The sequence below is a fragment of the Aulonocara sp. 'chitande type north' Nkhata Bay genome, linkage group LG8, assembly GCF_057382095.1.
Source record: "Aulonocara sp. 'chitande type north' Nkhata Bay isolate Kocher_YH1m ecotype deep benthic linkage group LG8, A_spYH_male_GT1.1, whole genome shotgun sequence".
Classification (NCBI taxonomy): Eukaryota; Metazoa; Chordata; class Actinopteri; order Cichliformes; family Cichlidae; genus Aulonocara; species Aulonocara sp. 'chitande type north' Nkhata Bay.
In genome coordinates, this window is record NC_141351.1 from 23,878,036 (window position 1) to 23,901,423 (window position 23,388).

At 42.7% G+C, this 23,388-nt stretch overlaps 1 protein-coding gene across 2 annotated transcripts in view; it reads left to right on the forward strand.

The window, feature by feature from the left end:
* Positions 1–23,388, forward strand: part of srcin1b (SRC kinase signaling inhibitor 1b) — a 141,811-nt gene that overhangs the window by 74,699 nt on the left and 43,724 nt on the right. For both annotated transcript variants that reach the window (XM_086304439.1, XM_086304440.1), the window contains exons 3-4: positions 406–432; positions 19,179–19,380. In XM_086304439.1, the coding sequence (XP_086160565.1) occupies positions 406–432; positions 19,179–19,380 (229 nt within the window). The remainder of the gene's footprint in view (positions 1–405; positions 433–19,178; positions 19,381–23,388) is intronic.

The following is a 23,388-nucleotide window of genomic DNA, read 5'->3' on the forward strand; positions in this document are numbered from 1 at the left end:
TTTCCTCACCAGGCCTAATGTACAGAAAATAATAAATAAAAAGGGCAATTTTTGGTTTTCTTGCTTAAGCTTTGCTACAATATGTGGTCATTTTAAGCAAAGTGGCCTTTGTGTTTTGGGGCATATCATTCTCGCTGTGTAAAAACGACGTACCATTAAACCTCTCAAACTTCATTAGGCACACTTTGCGGTATCACTTGCAAATCTTCGCATGGCGACTGAGTGACAAAGCATTTTCTCTCTCTGTTCTGGTTCTAACCAGTCGGTTTTGTGCTTTGAGCATTTCTAGTGTGGCATTTGCAGAACAAAAAGTCTCACACTCAGTCGTTCTTTTTCTCCCTCTTTCACCCTCCCTGCCCCTCTTCTGTCTCCTTTACTCTTTGTTTTTCTTTCCTCCCCCTCTAGCAACAACCAAACTACTGGAGCTTCAAGGTCAGTGCCAATATTGTGTTTGTGTTTCAGCGTAAATCTGTGCCTCTGTGTGGATTCGTCTCTTAATAGGATAACTCCATTGTGTCTTTGCATGCCTGCTTCTCCACTGCATTAGCGCTGGTCACACGTTGGCACTCACTTCTGCATTTAACTCTTTTAACACTCTTGTGCTGCATGCTGCGACATTTCTCCCTCAGAGTGTTCACATAAGAAAGAAAAAATCCCTGCATGAATCAAATAAGTGCTTTGGTTCACTTTAAACTATGCAAGTAAGATTTCTGATATGCAATTATTGAACACAATATGCCTGTTTCATCAAATATGAGGCAAGAAAAGGTCCAGTTCAGCCTGAGAGCTGCTGGCTGGAGTTTAACTTACTGCTGCTGCTCGCTAAAATTTCCCTATAAAAAGGCACTGTACCAAGCTTGTTATTGGCTGTCTCCAGACCTGCAGATCCCTGCCTACAACTCCCATGTTGTCTGTAATTCAAATTAAGCCTGGTGTTGGTCTCTGATGGTAAAACTAAATCAATGAGAGTTTAGCAGGCAGGATGTGCAGTGGGATTGTCATTAGTGACAGAAATATGGATCAGATTGATTCTGTTCTGCAGGTTGTGCAGATGAATTATTCACCTGTTTGATTGCTGTGATAAATATTTGTTACTTGCATCATAACTAAAGCTAAGATTCCCACAGATTGAGATTTGATGTATGATATGCAAATATGTGCACGCATGTGTGGGGCTAGTTTTGCTGTGCACAGGGTTTTTATCAGCAGTCTTTAGATATATTACCTCTCTGAGTTTCTTCTGTGCAGGTAATGTAAGTGCCACGCACTTTGTGACAATCAATATTTGAGCAACAGAATTAGCTGTTGCTCCATCAAGTTTTATTATCTTGTGAAAGAACTTTACTGCCAACATTTTGGACCTCATCTGTTGAAGGTAGTCTAATTCGCCAAAGCAGAGCGAGGGCTATGATAAGCAGCTGCAAGATGGTGAAGTATAGGGAGTAACTAATTCAGGACCGCCACAATAGCAATGTGGCCATCGGGGAGGTTGGTAGACAATACAACAGCAGTCCCCAACCTTTTTTGCGCCACAGACCGGTTTATGTCCGACAATATTTTCACGGACCGGCCTTTAAGGCGTCACCGATAAATACAACAAAATAAAACCAGTACCAAAACATAGAAGATTTATTCATAACACACAGGAAAAGTCCCAGGGAAACCGAGTTAACGATAAAAACCGTTAAAAACCGATTCACACCCAAGCCTCAGCTCTTGTGGACCGGTACCAAACAACTCACGCACCAGCCGGGGGGGGACAGCTGCGATACAAGACAGCTGGTTTGCAACCGAAGACCAAAAGGGTTGTTTTTTTAGTAACATAGATAACTTCATCCGTTCTCTGAGATGGATAAAGAAGATCTAAGTCTATAAATAGGGGTATCCCACCGAAGTAAAGTCTGTGTAGGAAACATCGTGAAGTGCGATCGTGGCTCAAGAGTTGGGAGTTCGCCTTGTAATTGGAAGGTTGCCGGTTTGAGCCCCGGCTCAGACAGTCTCTGTTGTTGTGTCCTTGGGCAAGACACTTGACCTGTTGCCTACTGGTGGTGGTCAGAGGGCCAGGTGGCGCCAGTGTCCGGCAGCCTCACCTCTGTCAGTGCGCCCCAGGGTGGCTGTGGCTACAATGTAGCTGCCATCACCAGTGTGTGAATGGGTGGATGACTGCATGTGTAAAGTGCTTTGGGGTCCTTAGGGACTAGAAATTGCGCTATACAAATACAGGCCATTTAAATGAAGTGTCAGATCGGTCCGATTTTCAGCCTAAGCCTGACAGGTTGTTGACAGACACAAAATTCCTGGATTCAGACTCTGAATCTTAACGACTCTGATGATATTTGCACAGATGCACGTGCACCTGTAGGCAGGGCACAAGGTTTTTAGCACCAGAAGCTTTCTGGTTTTCATTTCCAGTCCGCTTTGTTGTCAGACTTCTTTTGACCATTTGTGTTTGAGCAGCCTCAAAGGTTAACCAGCAATCTTAAAATGTATCTGCATTCATAAACGATGCTTTTATGGTTTTGGCCCGTGTAAATTTTTTGCTTTTTTTAAATTTGTGGTTAAACTCCTTTATTTGAAAAATAGTCTCATTGAAGCTTTTATGACTACAGTGATGTCTGTGTACTGATAGTGTTTTGGTTGTACTGTGGGCCAGCTGCTTGTAGATACTGCAGAGACATAATGTCTTTCCTTATCTGGACAGTTGGAACAGGGTCATGAAACTGCATGATCACAGCTGCTGCAAAATGTCTCTCCCATTCTCCTTGGTATCGAGACAGTTCCCACAATAATGTTTGCTTCAATTCATCTGCATCTCCTCAACAATTATTTCTGCACGAGGTTAATCCTGGTCTCATTGTAAATTCCATAACAACCTTGATACCTGCGGGCTATCCCAGAAGCCCTGAAAAATTTGCCTTTTAGGCTTAAGCAGTCTGAAAGGTGTAGTATCCTCCATCAGTAGAGAACCCACTGATCTGGGAACCATGCATCTATGTTTTAATTTCTCTGTTTGGTCATTGTTTCTGGTCCAGCAAAGAAGTGCATAAACGTAGAGTGTTTTGAAATATACTGTAAAAAGATGCAGACTTTGGCTACCATATTTGCTTCAACAGTTCATGTATTCAGATTACATACTCAGTAAGAAAAATGGTGCATTCCATCCATCAGTCCTGTCACCACAAATACACCATTAATCCTCTTACGTTTCCTTTAATACAACCAAGAGGCCAATTTAACATTTTGAGTCTAATTTCTTAACATCTAGCGCACAGATTGTCTTTAAATTTCCAGCACGTTTTCATTTCCCTTTTTATCAACTTTCAGCAGAGTTTGGTGCCTTTAAAGGCTATGTGTACTTTCTGTGCAGGCATAGGCTGTGAAGGATATAAGACTACCTCTTGGAAGTGTGAACTTTACATTTGGCGTTCTCTGTAGCGGTGAGAAAGGGATGAATGTGACCTAAAGCTGGAGCATATTACCTTCTCATGCATGGATGGATGGATTCAAAAGAGTGATTCGGACCTCAAGCGAGCAGCAGAATCATTTTCTCGTAGAAGTCTTTACACTCACGGGGTCGCCCTCTGGTGGCCCTTAGAAAGAATGAAGGTGTAGCTCTTTACACCTTGAAACCTTGCATCAGAAGGTAGTGAGGGTGGTCTCCAGCTGTGCAGTTACCCTTGGAAATACAATGGAAACTATTCTAACCTATTAACCAATTAAAAGGTAAGAAAACTACAGGTGCAGACGAGGTCATCAGATGTCGTCTTTATGGGGGAAACAGTTAAGGGCTTCAGAGCCCATGTTCGTATTTCCCTGTGATGGGCTACCCTGGCTTTTACCCAGTAACATCTGGGATAGGCTCCAGCCCTCCCAGGACCTTGAACTGATTAAGCAGTTCAAAATACAGTTTGATGACTGCATTCATCTTTTAAATACAGTTTATACACAATTCAGGAACCTTATATAAGTGTAGTTAGTAAACCTTAGTAAACCTTTAGGTGTCATTATCAGGCATCCACTCCCTTAAACGTATTTATAAGACATTTTTAATCAGGTTATTTCAGTTCAAGGTGCTTTAAGAATGATTCCCATGAAGAATAAATGTAAAACAAAAGAAAAATTCTAGTTTAAAGTAGCATATAATATTTTATTTAACATGCAGCAACTGAAGTAAATAAAATAAGATAAATAAAAAGAAAAAAAGAATAAAAAAAGATTAGCTAAATGGAAGCCGTGAAGTCATTAATCATGCCCTTTTATTCTTTGTGGTTTTATTGAATGCAATCTGGACTCAGTTACACACTTAGTGACAGAAAATATTAGAGATAGGATTAGTTGACATGTAGCAAAAATCCAGAGCCAAATTTAAACCCACGCTATCACAAACACGCGGTCTGCTATCCAAGATTTTGAAAACACTCAGAGACCCCTGAGTGCGCCCTTATTGAATCCAGCCATCGGAATGAAACCTTGTTTCCGGCTGGAGTCGGAAATTTCACCAAGCGCTGGCGAGGCTGCAATGCAAATAGCATGACATGAAAGGATTAATTTGAAAACAGGCCCATTAGTGGTCATCACTCACTGCCAGCTTCAGCGGCTGTGGAGCTACCAGCTGGTTTCAAACCGAGGAACTTGCTCCCACTCTGTGAAAAATTATATAAAGTGACAGAGCGAGTTTACATCCAGCATCTACAGACAGCGTTTGTGCCTTCAGCTGTGTTAGCACAGGCACGTTTGAAGAATGTCACTTAAGTTCAAGTGTCAGCTAAATAATAAGAAAACGGATCATTCAGGGCGAGCTGGAGTGTGGGCAGACTCCAGGTTTGTCGTGCGTCTGTTGTTGTGTGCAGTCTAATCATAGATTGTTGCCACTGTGACATCACCCATTGGTTCTGAAGCCTCGGCGTTACCATTTTGGCCCCTGCTATGTTGTTGTTTTAGAGCTAGTAGCAACCATATACAAGTTATTAGCTGAGCTTGGTTAGCAAGGTGCATAGCTGTAGAGCACAGGTATCTAATTATTGCTAAATACAGACTGATTGGACAGTCTTTACCACACAGAAAGCCGTATTATTTGTCACACAATCCAAATAAAATGTTCCAAATGGCACCAGCAGCACAAAAACCTGTTGGGAAATCTAGTTCTGTGTCTCGAATTAGTGGACATGAGGCAAATCTTTAACTTTTAAGACTTAAAAATACAAAAATGGGTTCATTATAAAAATCCTCATACACCATACAGATGGTCATATGTAAAACTATCCATAGAGGCTAAAGCTGCTTTTGGTCCCAGGCTGTGAACATATTTATTTCTGCTGAAAAGTTGGACATTTTAACATGTGAAGTATTTGGACAGACTTGGTTTTGGAGTCAACCTCATGTGGCCGTTAGAAGAACTGCAGGTCCACTTTGGTTTTTATTTTTTAGCCCTGGAGGTTGATGACTGGGTGTAATAAGTATCACATTTCCTGCAAATATGTCCAGAGGATCAGCAATTAAAACAAAAGTCACAATAATTAATGAGCTGATCTTACTAAATGAATTTCAGGTGATTTAAATTGAGCTGGAGGCAGCTGCTACAGGCGGCAGATGTTCTGTGTGAACACTCCTGCTCCTGTTTCTGGCCCCAGACAATAACTTACTCTGATGTTTGAAGTTTCCTTTAGCTTTGAATTTATAATTTTGGGTATTTTTATGTTTCATTCTTCACCTCATGCACATTTCTGTACCTATTTTGTGCATTTTGCTGTGTGTGTTTCTGTGTATTACTAGTCTGTGCAGCCACCAGTTGTACATCTGCGTGTGCTGGCCAGGACACTCTTGCAAAAGAGATTTTTAATCTCGAGAGTCATAAAGGTTTAATAAATAAAAAAATGAATAGCGATAAATAGATTCCGCTGAGGATTTATGTGCCTCAGTTCTTCTGAGATATTAAACTTTAATAGCAAACAAAGAAAGTGTCTCCTATGAAATTAGTTTGGAATTGGGATGCTGTTTATGAAAAGAAAGAGTGCTTTTGGCCCCACAACAAACCATTTTAACCTTTAGTATATAGATGTGGATTCAAGTTCTTCAGCTCACATAATCATATCAACACTATTAATGACTAGATAAACTGAAAGTAGATGAGAAAACAAAGCAGTTTTTTCAGACTTGACAGTTGGAAAATAGAAAAATGCTCAAAGTTAAGTTGTTTTGTGGAAGAAGAATCAAATTTCTTTACATCTCGGCCATGTAAGGATCAACATGGGACTAAAATGCATTATTAGTTCCACATCAGGCTTGAATAAATTATGCATATTGAACGGACCCATGTGACCCTTACTTTCATTGAGCTTGTGTTGTGCATGTGCTAACCTAAGCACTTACTGCAGCTTACATCATCTTAACCATAAAATTACTTGATAATCTGAAAGGCATCCTTGCATACCTACTGCTGATGCAGCAAATCTGAACTCTGCTCAAGGATTTTCTGTAATGGAACAATGAGAACACTGCTGCTTTTTGAATTAAATGGGATGTGAAATGTCAAAGGATAAGGTTGAAGGGATAAAACCAAAACTAACAATGAACTTGTGTGTCTGCATGTGTGTGTGTGTGTGTCTCGTTCCTCTCTGCAGTGGAGCTCCACCGCTGTCCAAAACAGCTGTCCTCTTTACCATGAACACAGCAAACTGTAGTTTATATATAGCACCTGCACAACATTACACAAATATTGTTGTCAATACAGCAGTAAGGATGCTCTGAATTAAAGTTTCTGGCCCTGGAGCAACCTTAAAAACAAAAATCAAGGTCAGTGAAATTTTATACCTTCATTTGTAGAGAAGTTAAAGGTTGTGCTGCTAGTAAGTCCAACTCATTTACACCAGGTAGCAGTTTGCAACATGACAGAGCTGACCACGACGGCTAATATGTTCATACCCTCCCCTATGGCCACAAAATGTAGGTGTGACTGCAGGGCAGACCCAGAGTGGACTTGCGAGGTTATCTCTAAGGTGGCTTTGGAAAAACTCAGCATTCCCTGGAAGAGCTGGAGGCAGTGGCTGAGGAGAGGGAGATCTGAGAAGCTGTGCTAAGATTCCTGCCTGTAGGACCAGGACTCAGAGACCCTGCAGGATGGAGCTGATAAACTATCTTTGCTCTGTCCAGCAAAGCACCTAACCCATAAATAACCCCCAAGAAAAACACTGTGCAAGTGCAAACAGTTACTTCACTGCTTCTCTTTGCATTCACTGAACAAAGATGACACGTAGAGAGGTGTGCCTGCAGCAGGACTGCAAGACCTCACACTTCCAGGCTGTATAATGAGTCTTTGTCCAAAAAATATCTTGACTTTTTTTTTTCTGAAGTCCCTACTTTTACAATTACCTAAAAACGCTGTATAGCACTACTTGTTGGTAGAGAGGAGCATTCATGGTTCCATCAGTTACAGCAAGTCGTGCAGGTCCTGACTGTAGGACAGCAGCCCCAACATCATGTTTAACTGTTGCGGTGATGTTTTTTATTAAATGTTGTTAGTTTTAGTCCAGATGGAACTCAAAAGTTGAACCTTTTAGAAGATTTGTCTCTTTTCAGTCCACAGAATATTTTTCCCCCCAATTTTTTTTTCTTTGGCAAAAGTTGAGCTGTTGTTGTTTTTCATCAGTCTCTTTCTTATGGTTGGATCATGAACTCTGACCTTAACTGAGGCAAGTGAGGACTGCAGTTCTTATTCTGGGTTCTTCTGCTGGGTGATGCGTTGATGTGCTCTTGGAGTAATTTTGGTAGACAGGCCACTCCTGGGAAGGTTCACCTTTTTTCCAAGCTTTCTTGGAATTAGCCACCTTAAATAGCTATTTTGCTAACTACATTAAGGGCCATGCCTGCATGCCTGTCTGAGGTTGCCTTTCTCTATGACCATAATGTTCTCTAAGACAGCTGTTTGTACATCAAAGTACAAGCAGAAATTTCAAGCCATCAGCCTGTATATCATCATACACTTTGCCAGTTTTCCTTCTCGTCCCATTTGTACTCACCACTCAGTTAGCATACATCTTGCCTGGACCTTGTCAGACGATTTAACATAGCCTACCAAACATATTGTTGCTTTTGGTTCAGTGAGGACTCTTTCAAAGGAGGTCAAACTTCTCTAAGAACTATGGCTCTATAGCTTACCTGGCACTATGTTAGCATCCACAGCATGTCTTTATCCCGTCTTCCTTCTCTCACCCCAACCGGTCGCAGCAGATGGCCCCGCCCCTCCCTGAGCCTGGTTTTGCTGGAGGTTTCTTCCTGTTAAAAGGGAGTTTTTCCTTCTTACTGTCGCCAAAGTGCTTGCTCATAGTGGGTCATATGATTGTTGGGTTTTTCTCTGTATGTATTATTGTAGGGTCTACCTTACAATATAAAGCGCCTTGAGGTGACTGTTGTTGTGATTCAGCGCTGTGTAAATAAAACTCAATTGAACTGAATTCATCAACTTCTGCTAACAGGTGATGTGCTCTGTCCCTGGGCCGCCTGAAGCCCTAAGACATTTAGCTTTCATGATATGGTGTCCTGAATGTTGGGAGCTCTTTTGGTCGCATAATTCCCACTATGGGCGCTGCACGCCGTTACCTAAACCCTCTTTGACAGAATTTTCTTTAAGGATATTTAACAGGAAATGGATACTGAAGCAGCAAATTAATTCATTCATAACTTATGTGCAGTTTTTCATTGCAGAATGTTCAGTGGTCAAATATTCCCACCCTGCGAGAACCACTGCTCAACAGCTAAATTCACTGTTGTGCTTTTTAAGAGAGCAATAATCTTAGAATAAATACAATTATTTTGTAACAGGCGCTCAGTTAAGTCACAATGAGGCAAAAGCATCAAATTGAAAGGCACTGGAATTATCCTTGACTATACATGAATACACAAAACAAACTATTATTAGTGTCAGACGATGTGGGAGGGCTTACGGATTGATTAAAAAAAACATCCAAGTTGAGTCATTTGCAGAAGTAGCACACAAAAATTGTCGATTAATCCACGGCTGAAAATAGTCCTTAGCTAATCGAGTATTTCCTCCTTTGTGCTATAAGTGCCCATCTGTTTGTAAAATGACTGTGCCTGTTTTCATAAAATGAAAGTGTATATTTAGGAGTATTTCTTAAAGACTTCCAGAAATCACTGAGCTTGAGAGCTGAGCATCAGAGACAGGGTAGGGACAGATGGGCACATTGTTGGTTTGGGTTTTTTCAGAGGATCGTCGACAATAAGAAATTAGAGTGACGGCTTTATCCTTTAACGGGGCGACCGTGGCTCAGGGGGTTGGGAATCGCATCTGTAACCGGAAGGTCGCCGGTTCGATCCCTGGGCTCTCTGTCCTGGTCGTTGTGTCCTTGGGCAAGACACTTTACCCTACTTGCCTACTGGTGTTGGCCAGAGGGGCCGATGGCACGATATGGCAGCCTCGCTTCTGTCAGTCTGCCCCAGGGCAGCTGTGGCTACAACTGTAGCTGCCTCCACCAGTGTGTGAATGTGAGAGTGAATGAATAGTGGTATTGTAAAGCGCTTTGGGTGCCTTGAAAAGCACTATATAAATCCAATCCATTATTATTATTTAACACAGACAGACAATAACAAATGCTCGGCTGTGCTGAAAGTGCTTGAATATCGGTGCTTAATTACATATACATCCAGCATGTACTTTGCAAAAATAGCCTCTTTTATTTTGATATATGGCTAATCTCTCGTGTTACAGTTTGCATCTCGTGCTCCTTTCGTCATGTACGTTCACAGTAGCTCTCTCGCTGCCTCGTCTGTTTAGCTGGTGACAAACACACATGCTGGCTTTTTTCCCATTCTCCCCCTATTTGTTGCTGGTCTGCTGCCCATACAGGATTGGTTATCGCTCCTCTTCCTCTCAGGGAGACGGGGAGTCTCGCCTCCTCTTCTGATGCAATAGAAACCCCTGCAGCAGTGCACCGCTGTGCTCATGTGTGTGAGGCTGTGTATGTGTTTAATAGTCCCCTGCTATTCCCCCTTTGATGTCTCCAGCTTGCTAAATGCACACAAACATCGGTGGCGCTCGTACTGATTGGACGCAAGCAAATGGGAATATAGATTCTTATATTATATCACACATTTCCTCTCACACGCTCCCCTTGCATGAGGATTTTCAGCTCGTCACCGGGGCTGAACATGGATTCAAACACCAGGCAGCAATTGCTGCTGACAGTGTCAAAGACACAATGGAGCAGAGTGCTGCATAATTCTCCTCTTTTCATCACTCCCAGCCTCACTTATACAAATATTAATGCTGCATTTTACATCTCTTGTCCGCTTGTCTTTCTGTCGAGAGTGGCCAGAGTAATCACCGCCTATTGTCGCTTTTTCTTTGCCTTGGTGTTTAATTTGGGGCGGGGGGGTGGACCATACTGTGGGGCTTAGATAGGGAGTGGGGATCCTACTGAAGCTGCATCCAGTATTGCACTTGTTCATCAGCCTTCTTCGTTACTGAGGGAATGATAATGGGGCCTACTGGGATTATTTTGTAACCATAGTGACGAAGCAGAGGAAATGTTTAAATATGCATACCTGGCTTTATTACATCTTGTGTTCCTCGAACCTCACCGATGTTTATCAGGTTATGTCTGTGTAGCTACTAGATTTTGTCATTTTTATAAAACGGATCAAAAATTTGCATGTTTCATGTGAACAGAAATATTTTTCTGTGGATCAGTTTTAAAAATATAACGTGTACATGTGAACGTAGCTCAAGGCTGAAGTGGCAAAAACGGCAGTTCCTTCGGTTGTCGTGGGCATGGTTGGTCTTATTATTATTATTATTATTAAATACATATATTATTTGTCACATAAACAATACAACATATAGTGAACATGCAGTGAAATGCTGGTGTCCGAGCTGCGGGCAGGATGCAGTCGTAGGGAGAGAATTTCATTCATTCAGCAGGGGTCCAGAGAGGCGCTTCTCCTCCTTAAAAAGAGCCAGTTGAGATGGTCCCCTCCTGGGTCAGGTGTTCCAGGCATGTCCTCCCAGGAGGAGACCTGCTGGAGAAATTATATCTCTCATCTGGCCTGGGAATGCCTCGGTGTTCCCCAGGATAAGCTGGAGGAGGTGGTTGATGAGAGGCAGGTTTGGACCTCTCTGCTTAGGCTGACCTGCGAGTCGTCTCGGGATAGGTGGAAAAAAATGGATGGATGATTTGTTTGTTATTATTTTAGATGTTTTTCCTTTTATTGGGATGGTTGTCATATATTATAGAAAAATTATATGCACAATGCACCACACATTTCAATGGCAAATTATTAGTTTTTTGCATGATAACTTGTGATAATTTAATAATGTGTCTTTGTATTTAACAGCTTATTTCAAGCGTTTTTCTTCTTCGCTATCATTTTAGAGTTAACGTGTTCATAAGCAGCACTTAAAGGATGATAAAAGATGATTAAAGATTAAAGACAGTTTTTGATATTGTCCATAAAAAAGTAATCAAAATTTATTTTGATATGTGAGTGTTTCTTAGTTTTACACTAGTTGTTTCATTTTTTTCACCAGGAGCATCCCTGTTAGATTAGTGTCTGCTAGGAAGCTAATCCTTTTTTAAAGGATTTGTCTCTTTTGGGAGCCCAGAAGCATTGCAAGACACTTGTTCATCTTTCATGAGTCTTACACAGAGAATATGGCAGACAGAGCAGTTTCCATACAGAGACATCCCCAGACTACCCGTGCCATATTTGTCCCAGTGAGCTAGCTCATCTCTAACGCATTCAGACAACTGCTTCTGTGGCCCTCGTGCTGTTTGGCTGTTGATATGATGCTTGGTGGAAAATCGCTATTCCCCAATCTGACTCGGAGAATAGCCGGAGCGTTTTCCGCCGCTAAAAGGCTTAGGAGGCCGACTGCTGCAGCGCTCCCCGACTGGCACTGCGCTGAGGCACGTGGCCAGAATCACTTATTGACACTTCACTGCCATCTGCCAAGACTGCGAGGTTTGTTTAGCAGGCTGAACTCTGTGGAAAGCAATAACTGGATGAGAACTTCCCTCTAGATTTTATGTGAAAGAAAATGATCCTTCACTTTAGGCTATATAACTGAAGTAATGTAGAGATGAAAGGCTGTATTTACACCCCAGACTTGGCCGGCTGTAGGGTTCACAAGGGTTTTTTTTATTATTTATTTTGTAAATAAACTAAAATCGGGTCACATACACTTTGATGCTAAAGTATAAAAGCTCAGATCAAAATACTTCAAAATTGTCAATAAGGAAAATCCGAGCAGGGAAATGAGCAAAAGGCTCCCTGCTCTCATGGAGGTTTTGCCTCTAACTCGAAAACAAGTGCCCTTGAGCAAGGCAATTAACCCCCAGCTGCTCCTGCGAAGCTGCTCTGTGGGAAATAACAGAAGACTGTGGCTATATCGGGCAGCGCACCACTGAACACATCACGCGTGCTCCTCCTTCACCTGCCTCTCCCCCCTCGGGCTGTTGTTGCAAAGATGTGCGGCCTGCCGACTCGCATCTTCCAGCCGAGGCTGCTTTGTAAAAAGTCCTCGTATGATGTGGCACCCAAACATGCCGTTAGGCGGGTAGGGATTGGGATGCTCTCATTTGTGAGTCTCACTGGAAAGGAATGCCACGGCATGTAGAGGTAATGTCCATGAAATTGCTGGGTCCAGGGGTGTGGCAGCTGTGTCAGGGGTGGGGGCTCTGCACAGCTGTGCACAGCTGCATCTTAAGTCAGTATCTTGTGTGTTAGCTGGTAGTAACCATTCAGAGTTGCCACACTGAGGTTTGGAAAGCATCAGAAAGAGCTGTGAATATTTTTACAGAAGCCTCTAAAGAGATCAAGGTGAGGAGCTAATGAAGCTGAAGCTCTTTTCATGCTTTTAAACAAGAATCTGGAAGTAGAGGTAAGGGTCAACTGTGCTGAATGGAACATGATATTTAGTGTAAATCTTTTCAAAAACTCAGTGAGAGGTTTTTAAGTTATAAGTAGCACGATATTGTGTTTAACTTGATTCATACTCTTAATAACACCACACGTTTTTTCTGCCTGGTATTAACTGAAATTGTTTAACATTAGCTGAACTGAGAGTCATGTTTCAGCTCGCACTGAGGTAAAAACCTCAATCTGCCATTTTCTTTCCTGCAAAGAATAAATGTTGCTTTCTATAACACTTACAAAAATGTCAAATGCACACTTGCCACCATGACACCAGAAAGGCTGTTAAAAAAGATTAAAAATCAAAATATTCACACTCTGCTCCTCACTTGATATTTTCTCTTTTTCAAACTGTTCTCTGTACCAAGAGATGGTTGTGTGGGAAAATCCCAGTAGATCTGCAGTTTCTGAGCAGCCAGTCTGGCACCAAGAACCACGCCCCCCTTCAAAGTCACAAAAAATCACCTTTCCTCTCTATTTCCTTCTACTTAGCAGGTCCTCTTGACCACTTCTATATGCCTAAATGAGCTAATTAGTGAGAAAATGTTAGTTTTAAGGAATCCTGGAGTCCTGCCAGTCATGTGACAGAGCTCGAGGGGCACCTTGACACTTGAACTGTCTGCATTCCCACCACATTCGCCCAGATCCCTGCAGAGATTCCTGCTGGTCTCTGGAGGATCACTGGGGGAGTTTTAAAACAGTAGAACAGCACAGGAATGATTAAATATGGTGCTCAGGTGGGGATAAAAGGTCAGACAGAGGTCTGAGGTGCCTTGACACAGAAATAGTTGAGCCAAAATTGATATCCAACAATAGCCAACCAAGTCACCATTTTTCCCACATCATTCTTCCATTTTAAATAATCAGGGTAATTGTGTTGGCTCAGGATTGTTGCCGTGATCATAACATCGCACAGAGTTCACCTCTCCCCGTGCTGGCAGTAGGAACAGACCTGGTGAGCAGCCAGCTGCTTGTTTATTGTCATGGAAAAAAAGACACAGCAGATGACTAATGTTTCAAGATATTAAATTGATTTCCACTTAAATTAATATATCATATTTCATGTGACAGATAAGAAGTGGCTCGTTACTGATAAAGTCAGGGAGAAAGCAGGTTTTTTAAGTTACTGCCTCGTGTTACAAGCTGTTGAACCACAGACTGTGTTTCACACAGGACCGTAGAGTCCTGCGCAGGTAATGCATCATGGTCTGAATCTGGTGTTTTTTTCTTTAGTCATTAAATAGTGATAAAGCCCACACATTTCCATCTGTGCTGGTATCAAATTGTTGGTTTGGTGCAATTGAAAGCCGGGTTTACACGAGTACATTTAAAAAGACATGAGCTCAAACTGCAGGTGCCTGGAATAAACCAGGCTATCCTTTGCAGTACTACACCGAGGAGCATTTTCTACATAAAAAATGTATTAATGGAAAGTTGACAGTTTTATTCTGTAACGGCTCATATAGTCTGACAAAGGTGGAACAAGTGAAATTATCCACGTTGTCTTCCTTCAGTGATTACAGTTCAATTTGAAAGAGAAAGCCATGTGATTATGTGCACCGCCCTTCTGTGCTCATGAAATTCATTGAATCTCTCATGCAAGAAAACGTATGCACTGGATGCTTCAGCTTTCAGGGAAGACTGATGTTTAAAGCACTCTGTGTAGCTGGATCGACTTCACAGACCTTTGTGTCCATTGCAGAGTAATAAGACTCTGAGAATGCCTCCTTAAGCAAGGAGCCTGAATATATTCAAGCTAAACAGAGATAAGGACAAAATTTATTGACTGCAATCAGTCAGTCCAGTGTCTCAGCAGGGCTGGAGCCTGTCCCGGGTGTCACTGAGCGAGTAACCCATTTTATTCATATTAGGAATCATTTTTTATGTAAAACAATAGCTTATCCTTATTTTGAAGAGCTAATGCTAACAAGCTTGATTAGCAAGCTGTGTTCATGAATTGTATATGAGCAAGCCACAAACGCCTGCTAATTAGCGCCGAGTTGTAAACCATCCTTCCTTCCAGGACTTCTGCTGTAATTTCTCCAGCATGCCCTGGGGTCTCCTCCAAGCTGGACATGTCTGAAACACATCACTGTATAAACACATCACTTTATGAACACATCACTTAATAATTCATTCACAGAGCAACAACTTGGGGTTCAGTGTGCTCACCCTCTGGCCAGGAGGAGCAACGCTCTTCCACCCCTGCTGGAGCCCCGCTGCTGACACCGTTCCCAGTGTGTGTAATAATAATCATTCACAGTTTATTTGGTGTGTCCTGCACCTCTGCAGGGAGGATTCATAAACTGGTCACTTAGTTAATGCAAAAACAATGTAAGTAGTGATACACGATGGCTAAAAAAAATAATCTCTGTTGGAGTAGTAGAGTAAAGCAGCAGCTTGTCACTGAGTCAGGCAGAAGGAGAACTAAAGATTATGTGGTTTGTGTATAAGATCAAGTCACTGAACTGAAACACTCTACTGTGTTTGCACTGATGGTGCTTTCTGGAGCATTTTAATGAAATTATTTCACCATTCCTGTGGGCTGCTGTGTGAAACAGACCATCCAAGAGGTTTGTGAGTCAGATTTAGTGAGTCGAATTATTGCATTTTATTATTCTGTTGGGGATGAGTTGGTACCCCGAGTATCACGGGGCCTTGTTCATGAATTGGGGGAAGAAGGAAGGAGAGACTAACTATGTAAAAATGGTAAATGGCCTGTATTTATATAGCGCTTTTTACTAGTCCCTAAGGACCCCAAAGCGCTTTACATATCCAGTCATCCATCCACCCATTCACGCACACATTCACACACTGGTGATGGCAAGCTACATTGTAGCCACAGCCACCCTGGGGCGCACTGACAGAGGCGAGGCTGCCGGACACTGGCGCCACCGGGCCCTCTGACCACCACCAGTAGGCAACGGGTGAAGTGTCTTGCCCAAGGACACAACGACCGAGACTGTCCGAGCCGGGGCTCGAACCGGCAACCTTCCGATTACAAGGCGAACAAGGCGAATGTGTTGGTTCGGCATCTGCACTGATGTGCTGATGCAACACTGGTCTGCTGTGGTGAAGAGCGGGCTGAGTGTGGAGGTGAAGCTGTCGATTTTTGTTCCTCACTCTCAGTTATGGTTATGAGCTCTCGCTAGTGACTGAAAGAAAGAGATCACAGACACAAGCGTCCATCCAGAACGTCTCCCTGGATTATGGGCGGTGTTATTGGAATGGAGATGGTGTTTCTGCCTCTAAAGTGTTTGTCAGTATGCAGGCTGAACCTTTCTCCTTCAGAACCCACACATCATTTAGCCTTTGATGCTACGCCGCGACATCAGAAATGATTTCAGTAAAGCACGAGATGAAAAGAGTTGCTTTTAATCACTTCAGTGTAAAAACGAATCACTTGGAAGAACAGGCAATAAAAAGAGCACTTGTCATAATTTCAGAATTGCTAAGAGCACTTTTCTTTGAAACATCTGATTTTTTTATTTATTTATATATCTGATTTAGCGTTATCCGACCTTTCAGAGGTTCTCTGGCTCTCTCGAGGCCTTAGCATTACACAAATCAATTTTATGTACACTTCAGATTTGAAAATTGATCACGCTTTCCATGAGATTTGAAAAATATATCACTGTGCATGTGTTTCTTTGCCCAGCTTATCACTGCAGCCAAAGTCATTTTAATGAGTCTTGTGAGGGGAGTGTGAGGGAGGAGGTCCTCTGGGAGAGATCCTGTGGGAAGCTTTATTGACTGTTACTGTGGAAAATAAAACGGCGGAGTTAAACGTACAGCCAAGCTTCACGTCTGTCTGTTAACCGAAATTAAAAGAGAAAATCTTTTTTACTCTGTTTACTCTCCTCTTTCTCTGGTGAATATACGCTCTGTTTCTAACCCTTATCTGCTCTTTTTCCCTTCTTCCCTTCACGATTCGCTGAACACAAACTTTATAATTCCCAGCTCTTTTCTCCCCGCCAGCTTGATTCTTGTGCGCTGGAAGGCAGAAGGTGTGCAGTGTCTGGCTGTCGAGCGCACTCCGAGACCATAAATCTCCAAACATATGAGAGGAGGCACACATAGTCTGTCAGCCTGTTCTCTGTGTTAAAAGACATGTGGGTGCATGTGTTTCGCCATTTTTTTTTAATTTAAATCAGAATCAGAAATCAGAATACTTTATTGATCCCTGGGGGAAATTATTTTTTGTTACAGTGCTCCATTTTAAACCAACATTAAGACAAGACAGACAATACGCTAACTAAGAATAGTACAATATATACATATATATACATACATACATACATAAGTCACTCATAAATAAATAGTTGGAAAAGAAACATGTGTAGTTGTAGCAGCAAACAGTGTGTTAAGTGGATGCGTTGTACAGGGAGATGGCCACAGGCAGGAATGATTTCCTGTGTCGTTCAGTGGTGCTTTTCGGTAATCTCAGTCTCTCACTGAACGTGCTCCTGTGACTGACCAACATGTCATGGAGTGGGTGGGAGGTGTTATCCAACATTGTCTTTATCTTGGACAGCATCCGCCTCTCCGACACCACCTTGAGGGAGTCCAGCTCCATCCCCACAACATTGCTGGCCTTACGGATCAGTTTATTAAGTCTGTTGGCATCTGCGACCCTCAGCCTGCTCCCCCAGCATGCAACAGCATAGAGGATCGCACTGGCCACCACAGACTCATAGAAAATCCTCAGCATTTTCTGGCAGATGTTGAAGGACCTCAGTCGCCTCAAAAAATAGAGACGACTCTGGCCCTTCCTGTAAAGTGCTGTGGTGTTTTTAGCCCAGTCCAGTTTATTGTCAATGTGTACTCCAAGGTATTTATAGTCCTCCACAATGTCAACACTGACCCCCTGGATTGAAACAGGGGTCAAGTGTTTCCTGGTCTTCCTGAAGTCCACGATCAGTTCCTTGGTCTTTGCCACGTTGAGCTGCAGATGATTCTGCTCACACCACGTGACAAAGGAGTCGACCACAGCCCGGTACTCTGTCTCATCATCCCTGCTGATGCATCCAACCACCGCAGAGTCATCAGAAAACTTCTGAAGATGGCAGGTCTCTGTGCAGTGGCTGAAGTCTGTGGTGTAGAGGGTGAAGAGGAAGGGGGAGAGGACAGTCCCCTGTGGTGCCCCTGTGTTGCTGATCACCTTGTCAGACACACACTGTGGGAGACGTACATATTGTGGTCTTCCTGTCAGGTAATCAACAATCCAGGACACCAGAGAAGCATCCACTCTTGAAGGACTCTTGAAATGATATTAATGAAGAAAGAGCAAACCCCCAAGAGATAATTTAGTGGAGCAGACTGTAAGTGTGCATTTTATCCTCAGATTTGATGTCTTTTGACGTGATTGTTGGCGTTTCCTACATGTTTGCGCACACATGCGTGGCCCGCTGTAGCCTCCAGAAATCAAACAGCACCCATAGAGTGTTAGTGAGGACTAAGCAAAGAGCACGGATGCATAAGACAATTGGGGCTGGCTTCACGTGGCACTGTGGGAGCTCATTACTGTAGTCTTTGGGCTGGAAAATGTCTGTCAGTAAGGATTCATTAAAAGCCAACCTGCTGCAGGAGCTCCTGGTAGGGCTGTAATGAGAGGTCCTTCTCAATTTGGGCTTCCCAGTGGTTTCAGATTGGACAGGTGAAATATTAGCAGCAATCTGCATTACAGATAGAGGGGCTGTCCAGGCCAGAGTTTGGATTTGCTGGGGTCATTAGCATCACAATGCCCCAGTTGGCTCAGTTTTTTTAGGAGCATTTGAAACCACCAGGCTCTCGGGCACGTGCTCTGAGCCACCAGCAGAATATCATCCATTTATTTCATCTTCAGAAAGATTTCAGTCAGCACCAGCTGCTGCCTCCTACATATCAGAACATTTAGTGGAAACATTGTTTGAATAGTTTTTTGTGTCCCATTAACGCAGGCGGCCCTGAGTTTGACTCGTGGGTTTGTTTAACCTGGCTGTCTGAGCTGCTCTAATTTTAGGCTTCGGCTCACTTTGTTTTGAGTCTCTGTGCGTAGATGAAGACGTAAAGCTTCTTTGTCTGAGGTTAAATGTGTGTATTTGTGCTAAAAGCAGGTTTTTACAGTCTCTTTTGTTTCTTTGCATTGATTTCCCGAGGCCAATTTTGTTTGCTTTCTGTTCTGCATGTGTTTTTGGTGTCAGCTCATTGATCGCTCTGCATCATCCGTGCTTTTATTTTTCTCTCCTGACTTCTCGACTTCTGTCTCGCAGACTCGCACGCCACGTGTGACACGACTCAGCCCGACACAGCCAGCTCTCGCTGACCAGGCCAGCAGGGTATCCTTCGCGTCAGCCGAAAATCTGGAGAACATGTCAGACCCTGATATTCCCATCGGCTTCAACAGGATGAACCGGCTCCGCCAGAGCCTGCCGCTGGCCCGCTCGTCCAGCCAGGCCAAGCTGCGGGCGCCAGGTCAGTCCGCTGTCTTTGAGTAAAATTGAAAAATTTCATATCTCTCATATTTAGATTGTGTCGAGGCCCATCTGTGATATCCACTCAGCAGAAATGACGAAAACGACTTGAACCCTTCTGATTCTGTGCAATAAATGAGATCATGTAGGGGTTAGACATGTGCACGTACAATCTGCTCACGGCGATGATGACTACAAACTTTCTACAATAAAATCCAAAGATGTTTCAGGAGATTGGAGCCTTCAATTATGCAGACAGCTTTTAGTTTCATTCAGCAAAATTTTTATTCAGACTAAAGTTTAAAATCTTGACATTTTAGGGTGTGGTTTTCCTTTTTCCTGTTTATTCATAAAGTCTCTGTAATGTTGTTTTAATAGTAAGTTATTTCAGTGGGAAAAAAACACCTCAGTTGTCATTTTAAACTCTGTGCGGGTGAAATCTGTTTCTCATTTCTTTGAACCACAAATGAGAAGTCGGGACAGGATTCATCTCCCAGTAATAACATTTACTTTTTTTTAATGCAGTCACACTTTCAGACTTCTTTGGCTGATTGGTCAGAGATAACAAGCTTGTTACTCCAAGGATGGTTCCCACTGCTTCTCCAAACTCTGAGTTAAATTGCTGACTGCAGATTGATGATTACAAAGAAGTGATGCTTGAGAGAAAAACACTGTTACAAGTACTGATTTTTTTTTAATGTTAGCTCATTTTATTTGAGGCTTATTTTTTACTTCTAGACTAACTTTTGAGATTAAAAACCTTTATTTGTGCTGACATCTCTGCTGGTGGCCATTACTGAGACTCCTTTGATTAAAGGGGAGCTTTGCCAACAGCTCTTGGCTTAAATTTGCCCACTGCTGCACCCATTGGCTCAGTGAAATCCTCAAACCAGAGAAAAATGTAGAGCAACTGACTCACAAGACATTTATCGATATCAATGCTCCCCCAAGATGTTTTTTTTCACCGCCCAGAAACTCTGACGCAGGTGTGATGTGATGATTGACCTTGTTTCCGAGTCATTGGCTCCAGCCCCAATAATGCTGGGAACCGGAGATCTTACAGCCGATGCAATGCAAGTGTAAAGCAGGACCAATGGAGTCAAGGGACTGTCCTACTATCTTTATTGAACTATATGAGGGTCTGAAGGTTAAGTCACATTTGATGGTGCGCTCAAAGGCACAAGTCAGAACTACTGTGCCAAAATTCAGCAGTGTCTGTAGCTCAATCTTTAAAAAAATAGTGTGGTTTCACAGACTCGCACAGAAGGGCTGGGACTGGAGGGATGTTTGGCTGCCCACCTCTCATTAGAGAGTGATAACCCGAGCCTTCAGACATGCACTGCACCCCTGAAGCTTCGTAAATATTACCCAGGGGAGCTGAACGTGAGAATAGAAGTGTCAGACTCGGTTGGATCAAACATTAAACGGTGTTTAATGTTTGATCCAACCAGAGCTGGAGCTGGTTGGAGTACTGTGTGGTGTCTGAATGAGCACCTGTATGAATAGAACAAGTCATTATCCACAGAATTTATGACAAACAAGTGGGTATCGTGTGTCCTCGTGTACGCTCTACCCGAGCATATCCCTCTGCTAAAAGTATTTCCAGGAGTCACAAAAATGTGTGAAAATGTTTGTAAATGAGTCCCAAATCACCGTTAGCACTGGCTTTGATGTGTTCACTCAATTTCAACCCATCAACCCCATTCAACCCTTCTAAACTGTTGTAGTTTGAGCTTAGCATAAGCACATCCTGACCGAGCCACTGCACAGCTGTGGACACAACTTACCTTGACTTATGAAAAGTTTCTGACTACAGTTGGTTACTTGCACAGCAGCTTCCCCTCCCGAGATCCTCAAACAAACTACACGTCAGGTCCTTTTACATGTTTGACCTGTGAAACGCAAATTTTAGTGCTTTCGCTGCGATTCGATACTGTTTTCTGATTCCCTTTAACATTTTATTCTCACCATTCGTCTCCACTTTCTTCCTGGTTATGTTTGGAGCTTGATATGAGAGTAAAGGTTGTCTGATTCCAGTCACTGATTCAAATCTGTCCACTGAGGTTTCATTTCATCAGCAGTCAGCACAGCAGGCGGAGCTAATTGACTCTTATTTTCACTTCTTCTATCAGCCTTCATTTGTGGACGTGTATTGACAACCTCACTTTGATTGATACGTCGGGCGGCCATCACTCGCTTAATCTGATTTGATGTTTCTGACAGGCAGCCGTAAACAAGACACATTAGCTCTGTTCCTGTACGGCACTGTCCTCCTTCAGGTAATGTTTGAGTTGACTGAAGGCATCGAGTGTTAATCTAGTGAAGCTGGCAAGGCCCTCTGAGTGTCAAGTGAAAGTCAGACTTCAGTGCACTGCCTATAGGAGTGCTGAATATAAACAGAGCTGTCTAATGCCTCCAAATGATCTCGCCGAGTTACCTGTCGTCTTTGATTAATGGCCGTGGCAGCAAGCGAAACCATTTCCTCCTTAAAAGCATCTTTATAGCATTTGCAGGACACAGAAAATGTAGGACAAGCCAGAAAAATGTCAAGAGTTTCAAATGTTTTATACCACATAAACAGCATATTAAGATAAGCATCAACTCTCTGTGAAACGTTCTATCATTTCATTTCATGTTTGCTCTTCTTCATGCTTTACCAGGCGGTAGCGCAGGCGTCAGTTTTTTTTATATTATCCTCAATCGTGAGCTAAAACCCCAAACGTGTAAGTTGCCTCCATCCTTAGGGATATCTCACCATCACCTCCGCCCTTCAAAAGGTTTAAACTGTTCTCTAAAAACGAGCCTTTTACATTATAACACATCTGAGTCAGTGTTAATTTTACTTTCTGCACTTGGAGTCGGTGAGAATTTCACTGCGTCCACTCGGAATTCCAGCTTCCATTTAAAGTGAGGCTGATAATTATGTGTTGCTCTCTTCGCATTTCACAGCACAGCAGTGTGAGCCTTAGCTATAGTAGCCTCTTATTAGGTACATCAATACATTTCGTCAACTGTTCTGCCATCACATTCTTTTTTTATTGATCCACTTTCAGTTACATGTTTTATAACAGACATCACAATCTCAGAATGTAAAGGAACAAGAAGAACAAACCATTAGAAATATGTCGAAATGTAATGTTGTTTTTATCCCAGCACCACTGTAAACAGATATGTTCTTTAAGTGAGAAACTGCAAAATGAACAGGAGCTGGGGTGAAGGTGGGTTGCAAAGATGCTTGCATATCAACACCAAATGTGCACAGGCTGAAGCAGCTTGAATTATGGTCCATGTTTAAGCTACTCAATTGGATGTGCATATGGGCATCATCTGAACTGTCAGCTAATATTAGCTGGCACTGACATCAGCTGATCTACAGAGCTTATCCCAGCTGAAACAGGGCGAGAGGCGGGGTACACGCTGGACATATCGCCAGCCTGTTGCAGGGCAAACACAAAATAGACTAGTCTGAGCTCAATTTAATGGACAGTGTGCTTAAAAGAGCTGTTTGAACCCATTTTTCAGCCATAGAATAGTATTTTTAAAAGCTGTTGAAATGTGTGTTATCACACACACAAAGGCATCAGCACCTTTCCTTTCAAGTTAATGACCACACACCTGTGCAGGCTGGTTATGCCAAAGAAGTGCTGATTATTGACATCAAACTTGGCCAGTAGACCCGAAAGCATAGCTCACTGTTGAGTCTAAAAACCAAGTCATGACGTCTTGATGCTTAAATCCATCTTTTGCACTGGAAGACCCACAAATTAACCACCCAGCGTGTCACAGGCTGGGTCTCTGACCCAGCGCGCTGAGTGTAGTTGGTATTTGTCTTATGTTAGATTTGTGATGATGGTTCATGTGGTATTCTTATTTAGGTTTTAGTTGAGGTTAAAATCAGCCATTATGTATCATTGTCTCCTTGGTTTCTGTGTGTGGGTCCTCGTCTAGTCTCTCATATGTTTTAGGTCTGAGCTTGTATTGTCACATTTACGTCTCCGTGTTTCCTGTT